At 44.4% G+C, this 13,545-nt stretch overlaps 1 protein-coding gene and 1 long non-coding RNA gene across 9 annotated transcripts in view; one reads left to right on the top strand and one right to left on the bottom strand.

Annotated features, from left to right (window-relative positions):
• The window catches only part of LOC113225038, a 15,565-nt gene extending 7,076 nt beyond the window's left edge, over window positions 1-8,489 (top strand). Inside the window, exons 3-4 of the long non-coding RNA XR_003309654.2 lie at window positions 1,307-1,382; window positions 7,805-8,489. This is a non-coding gene — a long non-coding RNA (uncharacterized LOC113225038). The remainder of the gene's footprint in view (window positions 1-1,306; window positions 1,383-7,804) is intronic.
• The window catches only part of SLC5A11 (solute carrier family 5 member 11), a 72,097-nt gene that overhangs the window by 11,676 nt on the left and 46,876 nt on the right, over window positions 1-13,545 (bottom strand). For all 8 annotated transcript variants that reach the window (XM_026455377.1, XM_026455380.1, XM_026455375.2 and 5 more), the window contains 2 exons: window positions 8,002-8,207; window positions 1,319-1,454 (listed from right to left, as the gene is read on the bottom strand). In XM_026455377.1, the coding sequence (XP_026311162.1) occupies window positions 1,319-1,454; window positions 8,002-8,207 (342 nt within the window). The remainder of the gene's footprint in view (window positions 1-1,318; window positions 1,455-8,001; window positions 8,208-13,545) is intronic.

Here is a 13,545-nt window from a genome sequence, read left to right as displayed (position 1 = left end):
CTGCACTCCAGTGGTGATAGAGTGAGACCCATCTAAAAAAAAGAAAAGTACACCAGGCCGGGTGCGGTGGCTCACGCCTGTCATCCCAGCACTTTGGGAGGCCAAAAGGGGAGGATCATGAGGTCAAGAGATCGAGACCATCCTGGCCAACATGATGAAATCCCATCTCTACTAAAAATACAAAAGTTAGCCGGGCATGGTGGTGCATGCCTGTAGTCCCAACTACTTGGGAGGCTGAGGCTTGAGAGTCACTTGAACCCAAGAGGCAGAGGTTGCAGTGAGCCGAGATCACACCACTGCACTCCAGCAAAAAAAAAAAAGTACCCCAAAAAGGATTTCACTGGGCCAAATTTACCCAACCCAACAACTAAGCTCAAACACTAAAGTAAGAGAGAAACTTTCACATGAGACTTCAGAGAACTGCTCTGGAACCACAAGACCTTAGCCTAGTTGGTGGTTTCAACAAAATATAGTTGAGGCAAGATCCCAGTTGAGTCTCCACTCAATTTGGCCTGGGATACCTATAGGACCTGCCCATTGAACCAATGTTGAGAAACAGCATAGAGTCACTAGATGCCTAGATAGAAATGCCTCAGTCTCATCACTAGGAAAGGACTCTATGGCCAGACATCGTGGCTCATGCCTGTAATCCCAGAATTTAGGGAGGTCAAGACAGGAGGATCGCTCGAGGCCAGGAGTTTGAGATCAGCCTAGGTAACATAGTGTGACCCTGTCTTTACAAAAACTTAAAAAAATAGCCAGGTATGGTAGTGCATGACTGTAGTCTCAGCTACTTGGGAGGCTGAGGCTCCCAAGGATCCCTTCAGCCCAGGAGTCTGAGGCTGCAGTGAGCTATGATCAGCCTGGGTGACAAAGTGAGACCCTGTCTTTAAAAAAAAAAGCTAAAAAAAAAAAAGGACTGGGTTTGTTGGCTCACACCTGCAATCTCAGCACTTTGAGAGGCCAAGGCAGGAGGATAGCTTGAGGCCAGGAGTTCAAGACCAGCCTTGGCAACATAGCAAGACCACATCTCTATTTTTTAAAAAACATTAGCCAGGCATCGTGGTGCATACCTGTAGCCCCAGCCACTCAGGAGACTGAGGTGGGAGGATTGCTTGAGCCCAGTAGTTCAAGGTTACAGTGAGCTATGACTGCATCACTGCACTCCAACCTGAATGACAGAATGAGACTCTGTCTTAGAAAAAGAGAGAAAGGACTGTAGTTACATTATCTTGAGGCTTCTAATAATATGTTTAGAATAATTCACATGGTCTGAGACTCACATAACGATGACCTCTTCTCCTAGCTGCGTTCTCACCTGGGAAGAGGATGCGGCTAACCATCCCAGGGAACACCATTATGAAGAGGGGCAGCACCTTCAGGTACGCAGCCATCAGAGCACCTCCTTTGGCATGGGACAGGTTCTTGGCAGCCAGAGTCCGCTGGACAATCACCTGGAAAAGATCAAGGGGGTTGGAAACTGGGAATGCTGATAAGGTTTGGCTGTGTCCCCACCCAAATCTCATCTTGAATTGTAGCTCCTATAATTCCCACATACTGTGGGAGGGAGCCAGTGGGAGATAATTGAATCATGGGGGCAGTTTCCCCCTATACTGTTCTCATGGTAGTGAATATGTCTCATGAGATCTGATGGTTTTATAAGGGGAAACCCCTTTCACTTGGCTCTCATTCTGTCTTTGCCTGCTGCCATCCATGTAAGACGTAACTTGCTCCTTCTTGCCTTCTGCCATGATTGTGAGGCCTCCCCAACCATGTGGAACTGTGAGTCCATTCACCCTCTTTATAAATTACCCAGTCTCAGGTATGTCTTTATCAGCAGTGTGAGAATGGACTGTATTAAAAGGCTTTCTCTTAAGGCAAAAAGGGTGTGTTTAGCCTCTTGGTAGGTGTAGGAGACTTAGGATCTTGGTTTGCCACGCTTGTGTTTGAAGAAACATCTCTTTCCTATGCTTAGTCCCTGTGGTCTAATTCAGGTAGCTAAGACACCCACCCCATTCCCTCCCTACTGTTTTATCCAGGCCAATTAAATGCCTGACCAATTTAAAGTCCTCCACAGAATTATTCCACCTCTCTGGCTACCATGATCCATTAAGGAAAAGCATGTCCCCAAGGCAATCCAACCACACCTCTCCATGGAATTTCTTCCTTAAAAGGGCAAAGGAGGCCAGGTGCAGGGGCTCACGTCTGTAATCCCAGCACTTTGGGAGGCTGAAGCAGGAGGATTGCTTGGGGCTGGGAGTTCGAAACCAGCCTGGCCAACATGGTGAAACCCCATCTCTATAAAAAATACAAAAATGAGCTGGGTGCATTGGTGTATGCTTGTAATCCCAGCTACTTGGGAGGCTGAGACAGGAGAATCGCTTGAACCCAGGAGGTGGAGGTTGCAATGAGCCAAGATCGTACCACTGCACTCCAGCCTGGGTGACAGAATGAGACTCTGTCTCAAAAAAAAAGAAAAGAAAAGAAAAGGAAAGAGGTTTCCTAACTCGCGGTGCCTCCTTTGCAATTGCTAACTGTGAACGAGGTGTAGAGCCTGGCTGCTTCTCTGCCATCACATGGGATGGCCTCTTTGAAACCAAGTCATCACAGAGGAAAGAAAACCAGGAAATGGAGAGAAAGACAATGTATGATGATGTAGTATCAGAGACAGGCAGTCTGGGTTCAAATCCTACCTCCCCACTTCCCGCCTATCTGACCTTGGGCAAGCAGCTTCACCTCTCTTGGCGTCTGTTTCCTCATCTATGAAATGAGCATAATATCAGTGCAGTTTTGAAAATTAGAGAAGTGAAAGTACTTAGAATAGTTAGAATATGACACATGGTAACTGCTTCATAAATATTAGTTTCCATTGCCATTAACCACCTCTGGACTCCCCATCATGTAAGTTTTTAAAAATGCTTTTTTTTTTTTTTTTTTAAGAGATGGGGTCTCACTCTGTTGCCCAGGCTGAAATGCAATGATGTGATCATAGCTCACTGCAACCTCAAAGTCCTGGGCTCAAATGATCCTCCCGCCTCAGTCTTTCAAGTAGCTGGGACAATAGGCATGAATCACCACACTGAGCTAATTTGTAAAATTTTTATTTAGAGATGGGGTCTTGCTATATTGCTGTATTGAGGAGGCTGGTCGTGAACCCCTGGCTTCAAACAGTCCTCCTGCCTCAGCCCCCCAAGTAGCTATGTCACCACGCTTGGCTACATTTTGTGTTTATTTTTATTTTTTTGTAGAGACAGACTCTCACTATGTTGCTCAGGCTGGTCTCCAACGCCTGATATCAAACAACCCTCCTGCCTCAGCCTCCCAAAGTGCTGGGATTATAGGCCCAGAAAAAAAGAGCCTTTTTATCCTTAAACTATTTTTTCCACACAAACAACTAAATGAATCCTCACTAAATCATCAAAGAACCCTTAATGAGAAGAGTGTAGTGAGGTAAGACTTGCTGCAAACCCCATACCACAGCCCCAGTAATTATTTTAGATTTCACAGCACATTTTGGTGAGGAGAGAGATGTCACCTGGGGCAGCATTTCATCTGCAGAATCCATGGGACTGAACCTTGTCAGAGACAGTTGCCTGAAGGCATCAGTATGCTCCAGGACAGTGTGAAATATGCAGTTTTTGTTAATGACCTAACTGCATTAGCAGTGAGACAAACCGGGCTTAGTGAACACGTTTCAAGGACAGGTACCCATGCCCACTGGACACAACGCATTCAGCCAGTCAGAATTCAAAACAGCTCTGATCACAAGCTGGCCATCCAACGGAGGGGTCCCCTCCCTCCCCTCCCCTCCCCTCTCCTGTCCTCTCCTTTCCTGTTTCCTCTCCTCTCCTTTCCTATTTTCTTTTCTTTTCTTTTCCTTTCTTTTCTTTTCTTTTCTTTTTTGAGTAGGAGTCTCGCTCTGTCACCCAGGCTGGAGTGCAGTGGCGCGATCTCGGCTCACTGCAAGCTCCACCTCCCGGGTTCAGCCATTCTCCTGCCTCAGCCTCCTGAGTAGCTGGGACTACAGGCTCCTGCCACCACGCCCAGCTAATTTTTTGTATTTTTGGTAGAGACGGTTTTTAGTTTCACCGTGTTAGCCAGGATGGTCTCCATCTCCTGACCTCGTGATCCGCCCGCCTCGGCCTCCCAAAGTACTGAGATTACCGGTGTGAGCCACTGTGCCCAGTTAAGTGGTTCTTAATAAGTAACATCTCAGCTGTGGGGGAAAAAGTGAGCTAAGAGGAAAGAAAATGCAATCTGAATATGTGGGGAGGACGGGTTATGGTTAGCTACGTCAGCCATCTGTTATGGCATCTGTCATCTAGCCACTTTATCTTTCCTTGCTTTTTCCACAACAATCATGTACAAATTTTCCCTTCCTTGATGTGAGAAAGGAGGAGGGAGAGCTGTCATGGTGGAGCACGGTGACCAGGGAGCAGACGTCTGCACAGAAATGCAGCTGGGGGTGGGTTCCCGGAATTGAGAGCGTCCAATAGGTGCGGTACAATCAATGAATGGAGCAATTGAAAGTGCAGACGGGCCGGGCGCGGTGGCTCAAGCCTGTAATCCCAGCACTTTGGGAGGCCGAGACGGGCGGATCACGAGGTCAGGAGATCGAGACCATCCTGGCTAACATGGTGAAACCCCGTCTCTACTAAAAAAATACAAAAAACTAGCCGGGCGAGGTGGTGGGCGCCTGTAGTCCCAGCTACTTGGGAGGCTGAGGCAGGAGAATGGCATAAACCCGGGAGGCGGAGCTTGCAGTGAGCTGAGATCCGGCCACTGCACTCCAGCCTGGGCGACAGAGCAAGACTCCATCGCAAAAAAAAAAAAAAAAAAAGAAAGAAAGAAAGTGCAGACGGACTTAGGTGTGAATCCCCCCACCAGCTCTTTGTGATCTTGGATGAGTTCCTTAACCTTTCCAGGCTCAGCTCTCTCATCTGTAAAATGGGGATGATAACTGTGCTTGCTTTTCAGGTGTCTAGCAGCTCTTTAGCAAAGAGAGCGGTCATGATTATTGTCATTGTCATCATCACCACTGTTGTTAGATGAAACCAGAGAAAGAAGTTCCAACAGGTCAACGAAATAGAAATAGATGACAGTAGGATTAGATAGCGGAAACCGGATCAGAGAGCTGTAGGTCAGAAGTTCAGAAATCTGTCTGAGTGCGGTGGCTCATGCCTGTAATCCCAGCAGTGTGGGAGGCCGAGGTGGGGGGATCACTTGAAGTCAGGAGTTCGAGACTAGCCTGGCCAACATAGCAAAACTCTATCTCTACAAAAAATACCAAAGATTAGCTGGGCATGATGGTGCCTGCCTATTGTCCCAGCTACTCAGGAGGCTGAGGCATGAGAATTGCTGGAACCCAGGAGGCAGAGGTTGCAGTAAGCCAAGATCGCACCACTCTACTCCAACCTGGGCGACAGAGAGAGACTCTGTCTCAAAACTAATAATAATAATAAATAATAAAAATAAATAATGAAAAAGAAGTTCAGAAACCTGAAAAGAGTAAACATTGGTTCAATAAAAGAAGAAGGAAGATGGTCTCGGGGGAATACCTGGGCAGGTGAAATTGTCACTGGTTGGTTTTTACAAATGACTTTCTCCCAGTGGCAGAATGGGTCAACTGTCTTTTCCTGTTTTGTTTTGTTTGTTTTTGAGACAGAGTGTTGCTGTGTTGCCCAGTCTGGAATTACAGGCATGAGCCACTGCGCCCGGCATAATTAATTAATTAATTAATTTTTTGAGATGGAGTCTCACTTTGTTTCCCAGACTGGAGTGCAGTGGCATGATCTCAGCTCACTGCAACCTCCACCTCCCGGGTTCAAGTGATTCTCTTGCCTCAGCCTCCTGAGTAGCTGGGATTACAGGTGCCCACCACCACACCTGGCTAATTTTTTTTTTTTTTTTTGTATTTTTAGTAGAGACGGGGTTTTGCCATGTTGGCCAGACTGGTCTCAAACTCCTGACTTCAGGTGATCCACTCGCTTTGACCTCCCAAAGTGTTGGGATTACAGGTGTGAGCCACCGCACCTGGCCGGGTCTGTTAAAATTAAAGCCTATGATGTTAGCCTGGATCAGTCCTGTTTCTCAGGGTGTCTCCTATCTGAGATTTGCTAAGGAGGTGAAGGGGGTCTCTCTCTTAAAGGGGCAGTACATGTGCATTGCTCTCATCACTGCCTTGGTCGTTAGCTCTTGGCTCAAAGGAGGGCTGGCCTATGGATGGGACCTGGGTTTCATTTTCTATGAAGTTTCCTGCATCAAATCCATTGTCCAATGCCATGATTATTGCTTTAATTAAACTCTCATCAGCCCTCACTATGCAGTATAACTCCCCAAGTGATACATAGGCCTCTGATGTTTCATGTAACAGAAAAAGAATATTTGAACATGTGATATATTCACTCAGTTTAAAACCCGAGAAAATATCATATGCAGTGAATCAGCTCCCACTCATCCTTCCCACCTGCCCTGCCTCCCTGCCCACAGGTATCCACTCTTCTTAGTTTTGTATACATCTGTCCAGAGTTTATGCACATATAAGCAAACACATATATTGATTCTATTCTCTCTTTTTTTAAAAAACACAAAAGGGCTTCTTGTACACATGGTTCTGCATTTTTATTTTCTCCTCTCTTTTTTCGCACCAGTTATGTATCTGCCTTTGCTCTGGGTGTGCCTTCTGCTGCAAATTCTTCCTCCAGAAATCACGGGGAGCTCTCACTCTTCTACAAAGTCTTTGGTCAAAGGTCACTTCTCAATGACACCTCCCCTAAGCACCCTACATTATTTGAGACAGGGTCTTGCTGTCTTAAGCCTGTTGCCCGGGCTGACATGCAGTGATGCAACCTCAACTCACTGCAGCTTTGACCTCCTGTGTTCCAGCGATCCTCCCACCTCAGCCTCCTAAGTAGCTGGGACTCCAGGCGCACACCACCATGCCTGGCTAATTTTTAATTTTTTTTTTTTTTTTAAGAGGCAGGGTCTCACTATGTTGCCCAGGTTGGTCTCAAACTCCTGGACTCAAGTGAGCCTCCCGCCTCAGCCTCCCAAAATGCTGAGATGATAGGTGTGAGCCACCTGTCACCCCGTTTTAAATTGCACTACCACACTCTCAATCTCCTTGACCTCACTCTCCTGTTTAAAATGATATTTATCACGTTTTAACATCTCACATAATTTACTTATCGTCTCTGTCTACTCCCATTAGAAGAAGGGAAGCTCCACAAGGGCAGAGAGCTTTGTTTGATTTATTAGCTCCTGGTTTTAAGTGCCCAGAAGAGTGCCTGGTATGTAGAGGACACCCAGTGTGTTGAACAAATAATGTCCAATAGGAGTTTTAACCCCCATTTAAAAGGTATCATCTCCTTTGCCTACTGGATATTCCCAATTAAAAATAAATAAATAAATAACACCTAATACATTAAGCAAAGTGTATTAGGCTGGCTGCAGTGGATCACACCTATAATCCTAGCACTTTGGGAGGCTGAGGCAGGAGGATCATTTAAACTCGGGAGTCTGAGAGCAGCCTGGTGAGACCTGCATCTCTACTAAAAAAATAATAAGAATAATAAAAAATAGCTGGGCATGGTGGCATGTGCCTGTAGTCCCAGCTCAGCTACTCAGGAGGCTGAAATGGGAGGATCTCTTGAGCCCAGGAGATGAAGGCTGCTGTGAGCTATGATCATGCCTCTGCCTTCCAGCTTGGGTGATAGAGTGAGATCCTGTCTCAGAAAAAAGAAAAAAGAAAAAAAAAAAAAAAAAAAGCAGAGTGTTGAATTTTCCCCTTTGCAAATATCCGCAGCTTTGGATTTGTCATTCACATTCATAAGAGCAAGAAATAAAATAGCATGTAGAGCAATGGAAAGGAGGAAGTAGTCAAGGAAGCAGGGAAAATGCAAATGAGAGAAGAGGTGGAGGAAGAAAAAAGTACTGACTTCAGCCACCCTAAGGAAAGAAGCAAAGAGAAGGAAAAAGCTTGCTGAGGCCACTGTCCTGTACCTGATCCGTGCACCAGTACCAGAGGGATGGGATGGACATTCCAAACAGGACCCCTGGCCACGGGAGATCAGATGTCAGTGGATCTCGGAAAATATGGAAGGCATCTTCCCGGGGCAGCCCGCAGCTGCTGTTCTCACTCCGGTTGCTGGCCAGGGCCAAGAAGTACTTCTCCTTCAGGCCTTCCATCCCACCAACTGCAGCAAAACCTAGAATTCAGAGGAAGCCTGTTTTCCAGGAACTCAGATTGGTCCATGGCTGAGGAGATGGCTGGAGATTGGTGAAATTCTAGCAGGACCAGAGCTACCAAAAAATGTTGATCCCCTTAAGGGTTCTTAGCCTCCTCCCCACTTTTTTTTTAACTTAAAAAAATTAATAGTAGAGTTTTATTGGACTATAATTGACCTAACCATAAATTGCAAATATTTAAAGTGTAAAAGTTGATGTTTGACATCAGTAGTCACCCATGAAACCTCCGCCATAAAGTAATGAATGTGTCTATCCAAGTTTCTTTTCTAATTCTTGCTTTTTTTTTTTTTTTGAGATGAAGCCTTGCCCTGTCACCCAGGCTGGAGTGTAGTGGCACGATCTTGGCTAACTGCCACCTCCGCCTCCCAGGTTCAAGTGATTCTCCTGCCTCAGCCTCCTGAGTAGCTGGGATTACAGGAGTGCACCACCACGCCTGGCTAATTTTTGTAGTTTTAGTAGAGACAGGGTTTCACCATGTTGTCCAGGCTGGTCTCGAACTCCTGACCTCAAGTGATACTCCTGGCCATTGTCCCAGGCCATTGTATGTTCTTTAAGCCCATTGAATTCCCCTAAAAATAATTTACTACCTCCCTGAAATCATCGACACTTGTCCATCTCCTTTTTCCTTAAGAAGTACGGTATAGAAACATCTATATGACATTAGGATATTGAGAAATCACTCCGTAATTCTCCCCTGTGCGTGCTAATAAATTTGGATGCCATTTCTCCTATTAATCTGCCTCTTGTTGGTTGATTTTCCAGTGAGATTTCCAGTCTTCCCTTCGCTCCTACAATTGCTTCTCGGAATAATACTTCTAAATAATGCAAAAATACATAGAATTGCAAAGAAATCAAATATATTGAACCATCAAAATATTTAAAATGTGACATAGTAATTTATTTATTTGCTCCATTAAATTGTAAGACTGGCCAGGCACAGTGGCTCACGCCTGTAAAACCAGCACTTTGGGAGGCTGAGGGGGGTGAATCGCCTGAGGTCAGGAGTTTGAGACCAACCTGGCCCACATGGTGAAACCCCATCTCTACTAAAAATACAAAAATTAGCCAGGCATAGTGGCGGGCACCTGTAATCCCAGCTACTCAGGAGGCTGAGGCAGGAGAATTGCTCCACGAGGTGGAGGTTGCAGTGAGGCAAGATTGTGTCACTGCATTCCAGCCTGGGCAACAGAGAGAGAATCCATCTCAAAAAAAAAAAAAAAAAGTAAGACCTTGCGGTAGGTCTAATAATGGTTTCAGGTTTTGTTGTTTTGTTTGTTCTTAGAGACAGGGTCTCACTCTGTCACCCAGACTGGAGTGTAGTGCTACAATCACAGCTCACGGTAACCTCAAACTCCTGAGCTCAAGCGATCCTCCTGCCTCAGCCTCCAGAGTAGTTAAGACTACAGGCATGTACCACCACATCTAGCGACTTTTAAAGTTTTTTGTAGAGATGGATCTATGTTTCCCAGGCTGGTCTCGAGCTCCTAGGCTCAAGCAATTCTCCTGCTTCAGCCTCCCAAAGTGTTGGAATTACAGGCATGCGCCACTGCACATGACCTGTATTTTGTTTCTTTTCTCATTCCAAATTATGCTGTTTTCTTTTTCTTGGTTTGATTTGCAACTGCATTTTATGGTTCTTTTCAAAGAAATAGATATTGGGCCAGGCGAGGTGGCTCACGCCTGTAATCCCAGCACTTTGGGAGGCTGAGGCAGGTGGATCACCTGAGGTCAGGAATTCAAGACCAGCCTGGCCCACATGGGGAAACCCTGTCTCTACTAAAAATACAAAAATTAACCAGGCATGGTGGTGCATGCTTGTAGTCTTAGTTACTCAGGAGGCTGAGGCAGGAGAATCACTTGAACCCAGGAGGCAGAGGTTGCAGTGAGCCAAGACCATACCACTGCATGCCAACCTGGGCAACAGCGCCAGACTCCATCTAAAAAAAAAAAAAAATGGCCAGGCGCAGTGACTCATGCCTGTAATCCCAGCACTTTGGGAGGAGGCCAAGGTGGGCATATCACCTGAGGTCAGGAGTTTGAGACCAGCCTGGCCAACATGGTGAAACCCCATCTCTACTAAAAATACAAAAATAAGCTGGATGTGGTGGTGCACACCTGTAATCCCAGCTACTCAGGAGGCTGAGGCAGGAGAATTGCTTGAATCCAGGAGGCAGAGGTTACAGTAAGCCAAGATGGCGCTACTGCACTCCAGCCTGGTGAGAGAGCAAGAGTCCATCTCAAAAAAAAAAAGAAAGAAATAGATATTGGAGTAACTGGAGTAACCCATAATGTAGTTTTCTTTTTTCTAAATCACTAAATTGGGCTTTCATATTTATGAATATAAATGTTTTTACAGAGGTACAGCTTTGACTTTATCTATTCAGTATGAAATGTAATGTTCTCATTTTTTCTGCATAGTCTGTAATTGCAGCTTTTATTTCCTCTGTGACCCAGGCACTATTTAGAAGATGGCTTTTAAATTTCTAAGTAATTAGATTTTTAAAAAATTTACACTTTTCCTAATGAGTTTAAATTTTTTGGTTTATATGAGTAAGATAATCTGAACAATGTTTTTATACATATTTTTGTAAACTTTTTTTCAATGATTAATTTTTGTGGGTGATTCTATCAATGCTGGAAAAACATACATTCATGATTAGGAGAATGCTTATTCACTTGTGGAATTTATATCTTCTAAATCTTTATTATGTTCTTGTTCTGTTAAGGTATTTTAGTACTGTTTTGGTTTCTGTCAGCTTATAACAACAACTTCTGCTTTGTGTATCTTGTTGCAATATTATTTAATAAACAAAGATTATATCTTTACTTATCCCCCTGTTTATTGCTTTTTGCCTTATGTTATACTTTGTTTTATATGTGCCACTTGCAAATTATATCAAGTTATGTTTTCTTAACCCAAACTATAAATCTTAAGTTTTGTTGAGAAAATAAATAATATATAGCTAAGGAAAAGAAAAACAGAACAAACAGCCACACAGATTGATAACTGCTTATAAGAAGCCTTGTTGCCGGGCGCAGTGGCTCAAGCCTGTAATCCCAGCACTTTGGGAGGCTGAGACGGGCGGATCACGAGGTCAGGAGATCGAGACCATCCTGGCTAACACGGTGAAACCCCGTCTCTACTAAAAAAAAACACAAAAAACTAGCCGGGTGAGGTGGCGGGCGCCTGTAGTCCCAGCTACTCCAGAGGCTGAGGCAGGAGAATGGCGTAAACCTGGCAGGCGGAGCTTGCAGTGAGCTGAGATCCGGCCACTGCACTCCAGCCTGGGTGACAGAGCAAGACTCCGTCTCAAAAAAAAAAAAAAAAAAAAAGAAGCCTTGTCTTTCAATAGGGAATTTTATTCCATTTACTTGTATTGTGATAACTGATATTTTTACTATTACTTTGCATTCTCTTTTATTCTTTCCCTTTGGTTGTGATTTCTTGTTATTCTCTTTTAAGAAAAATAAAAACTTATACGCACATATTTCCTACATAAAGGGTTAGATTTATATGAGTGTCTGCTTGGAGTTCAGTATTTCTTCTTCATGATGGTTTTCTTCCTGTTTGATGGAAAATCTAGCATACGATCTCTCCCAACATTTTAAAGTTTTTGTTAGTAAAACAGGATTTTAGATCCAATGTTTATTAAATTGTTATACTCTTTATGTAACATTTGTCTTGACCAGACAATTTTTCAGATCTATAACAATTTTAACTGGATCATTATTTACTACCATTTTCTCTTGAGTCATAATACCAACTCTCGATTTTGTTTCTCTCTTGTATCTTCAAGACAGGCGCATAGGTCCTCCTTTTACTAAGTCCTTGCATAGTTCAGAATATTTCTGCAGCCCTGGTAAACAGGGCACTTGGCTGGGTATCTGATCCTTACTTAGGATACTACTTTTCCCATAAAACACATCTGTAGCCTTTGTTCCACTCTCTTTTGGCATTTTATTGTTATGAAGGAGGGGAATGAGACCAGTTTGTTTTATTATTTTTAGCTCACTACATTTTTTCTGTCTGGGTTCTTTTTTTCTTATACAGAGTCTCACTCTGTCACCCAGGCTGGAGTGCAGTGGTGCAATCCTAGTTCACTGCAGCCTCGAGTGCCTGGGCTCAAGCGATCCTCCCGCCTCAACCTCCTCAAGCTCCCTGATCCTCCGGTCCCCAACTGAGACCACAGGTGTGCACCACCACACCCAGCTAATTTTCCGTTTTTCATAGAGTGGGGTCTTGCTTTGTTGTCCAGGCTGGTCTCAAACTACTGGCCTCAAATGATCTTGCCACCTCTCTGTATTCTTTAGTATTTAAAAATTATTCTATACTTCACGTTTTGTTCATAATGCTTTTACCTGGAGATCTCATTCATTGATATTGCCTAAGACACAGCAAACCCTTTACACCTAGCTAGATATATCATCCTCCTTCTAAGAAAAGTTTTCTTTTGTGATTAATTTAATTATTTACTTTGTTCCATCTTTTTCTGATCTTTTTTCTAAGAATAAACATTTCTCAGAAAAAAAAAAAACAGAAAAAAGAAAAAGAATAAACATTTCTCAAATGGTATATCTCTGCTCTCTGTCTTCTATATTTGTCATCTTTTCTTTATAATTTTATTATTTATCCCTTTTCTCTGCATTTTATTTTATTTATTTATTTATTTATTTATTTATTTTTTTTTTTTTGAGACGGAGTCTCGCTCTGTCGCCCGGGCTGGAGTGCAGTGGCCGGATCTCGGCTCACTGTAAGCTCTGCCTCCTGGGTTTACGCCATTCTCCTGCCTCAGCCTCCTGAGTAGCTGGGACTACAGGCGCCCGCCATCTCGCCCGGCTAGTTTTTTGTGTTTTTTTTAGTAGAGACGGGGTTTCACCGTGTTAGCCAGGATGGTCTCGATCTCCTGACCTCGTGATCCGCCCGTCTCAGCCTCCCAAAGTGCTGGGATTACAGGCTTGAGCCACCGCGCCCGGCGTCTGCATTTTATTAGAACTCCTACTTATTTTCAGCTGGGCGTGATGGCTCACGCCTGTCATCCCAGCACTTTGGGAGGCTGAGGCCAGCAGATGACGAGACCATCCCTGCGAACATGGTGAAACCCCATCTCTACTAAAAATACAAAAATTAGCTGGGCATGGTGGCGCATGTCTGTAGTCCCAGCTACTCGGGAAGCTGAGGCAGGAGAATCGCTTGAACCTGGGAGGTGGAGGTTGCAGTGAGCCAAGATCATGCCACTGCACTCCAGCATGGTGACAGAGCAAGACTCCGTCTAAAAAAAAAAAAAAAAAAAAAAAAAC

Source organism: Piliocolobus tephrosceles, chromosome 17 (genome assembly GCF_002776525.5).
Source record: "Piliocolobus tephrosceles isolate RC106 chromosome 17, ASM277652v3, whole genome shotgun sequence".
NCBI classification, from domain to species: domain Eukaryota; kingdom Metazoa; phylum Chordata; class Mammalia; order Primates; family Cercopithecidae; genus Piliocolobus; species Piliocolobus tephrosceles.
Note: the sequence above shows the minus strand (reverse complement) of the source record. Positions and strands in the feature narration are given on the sequence as shown.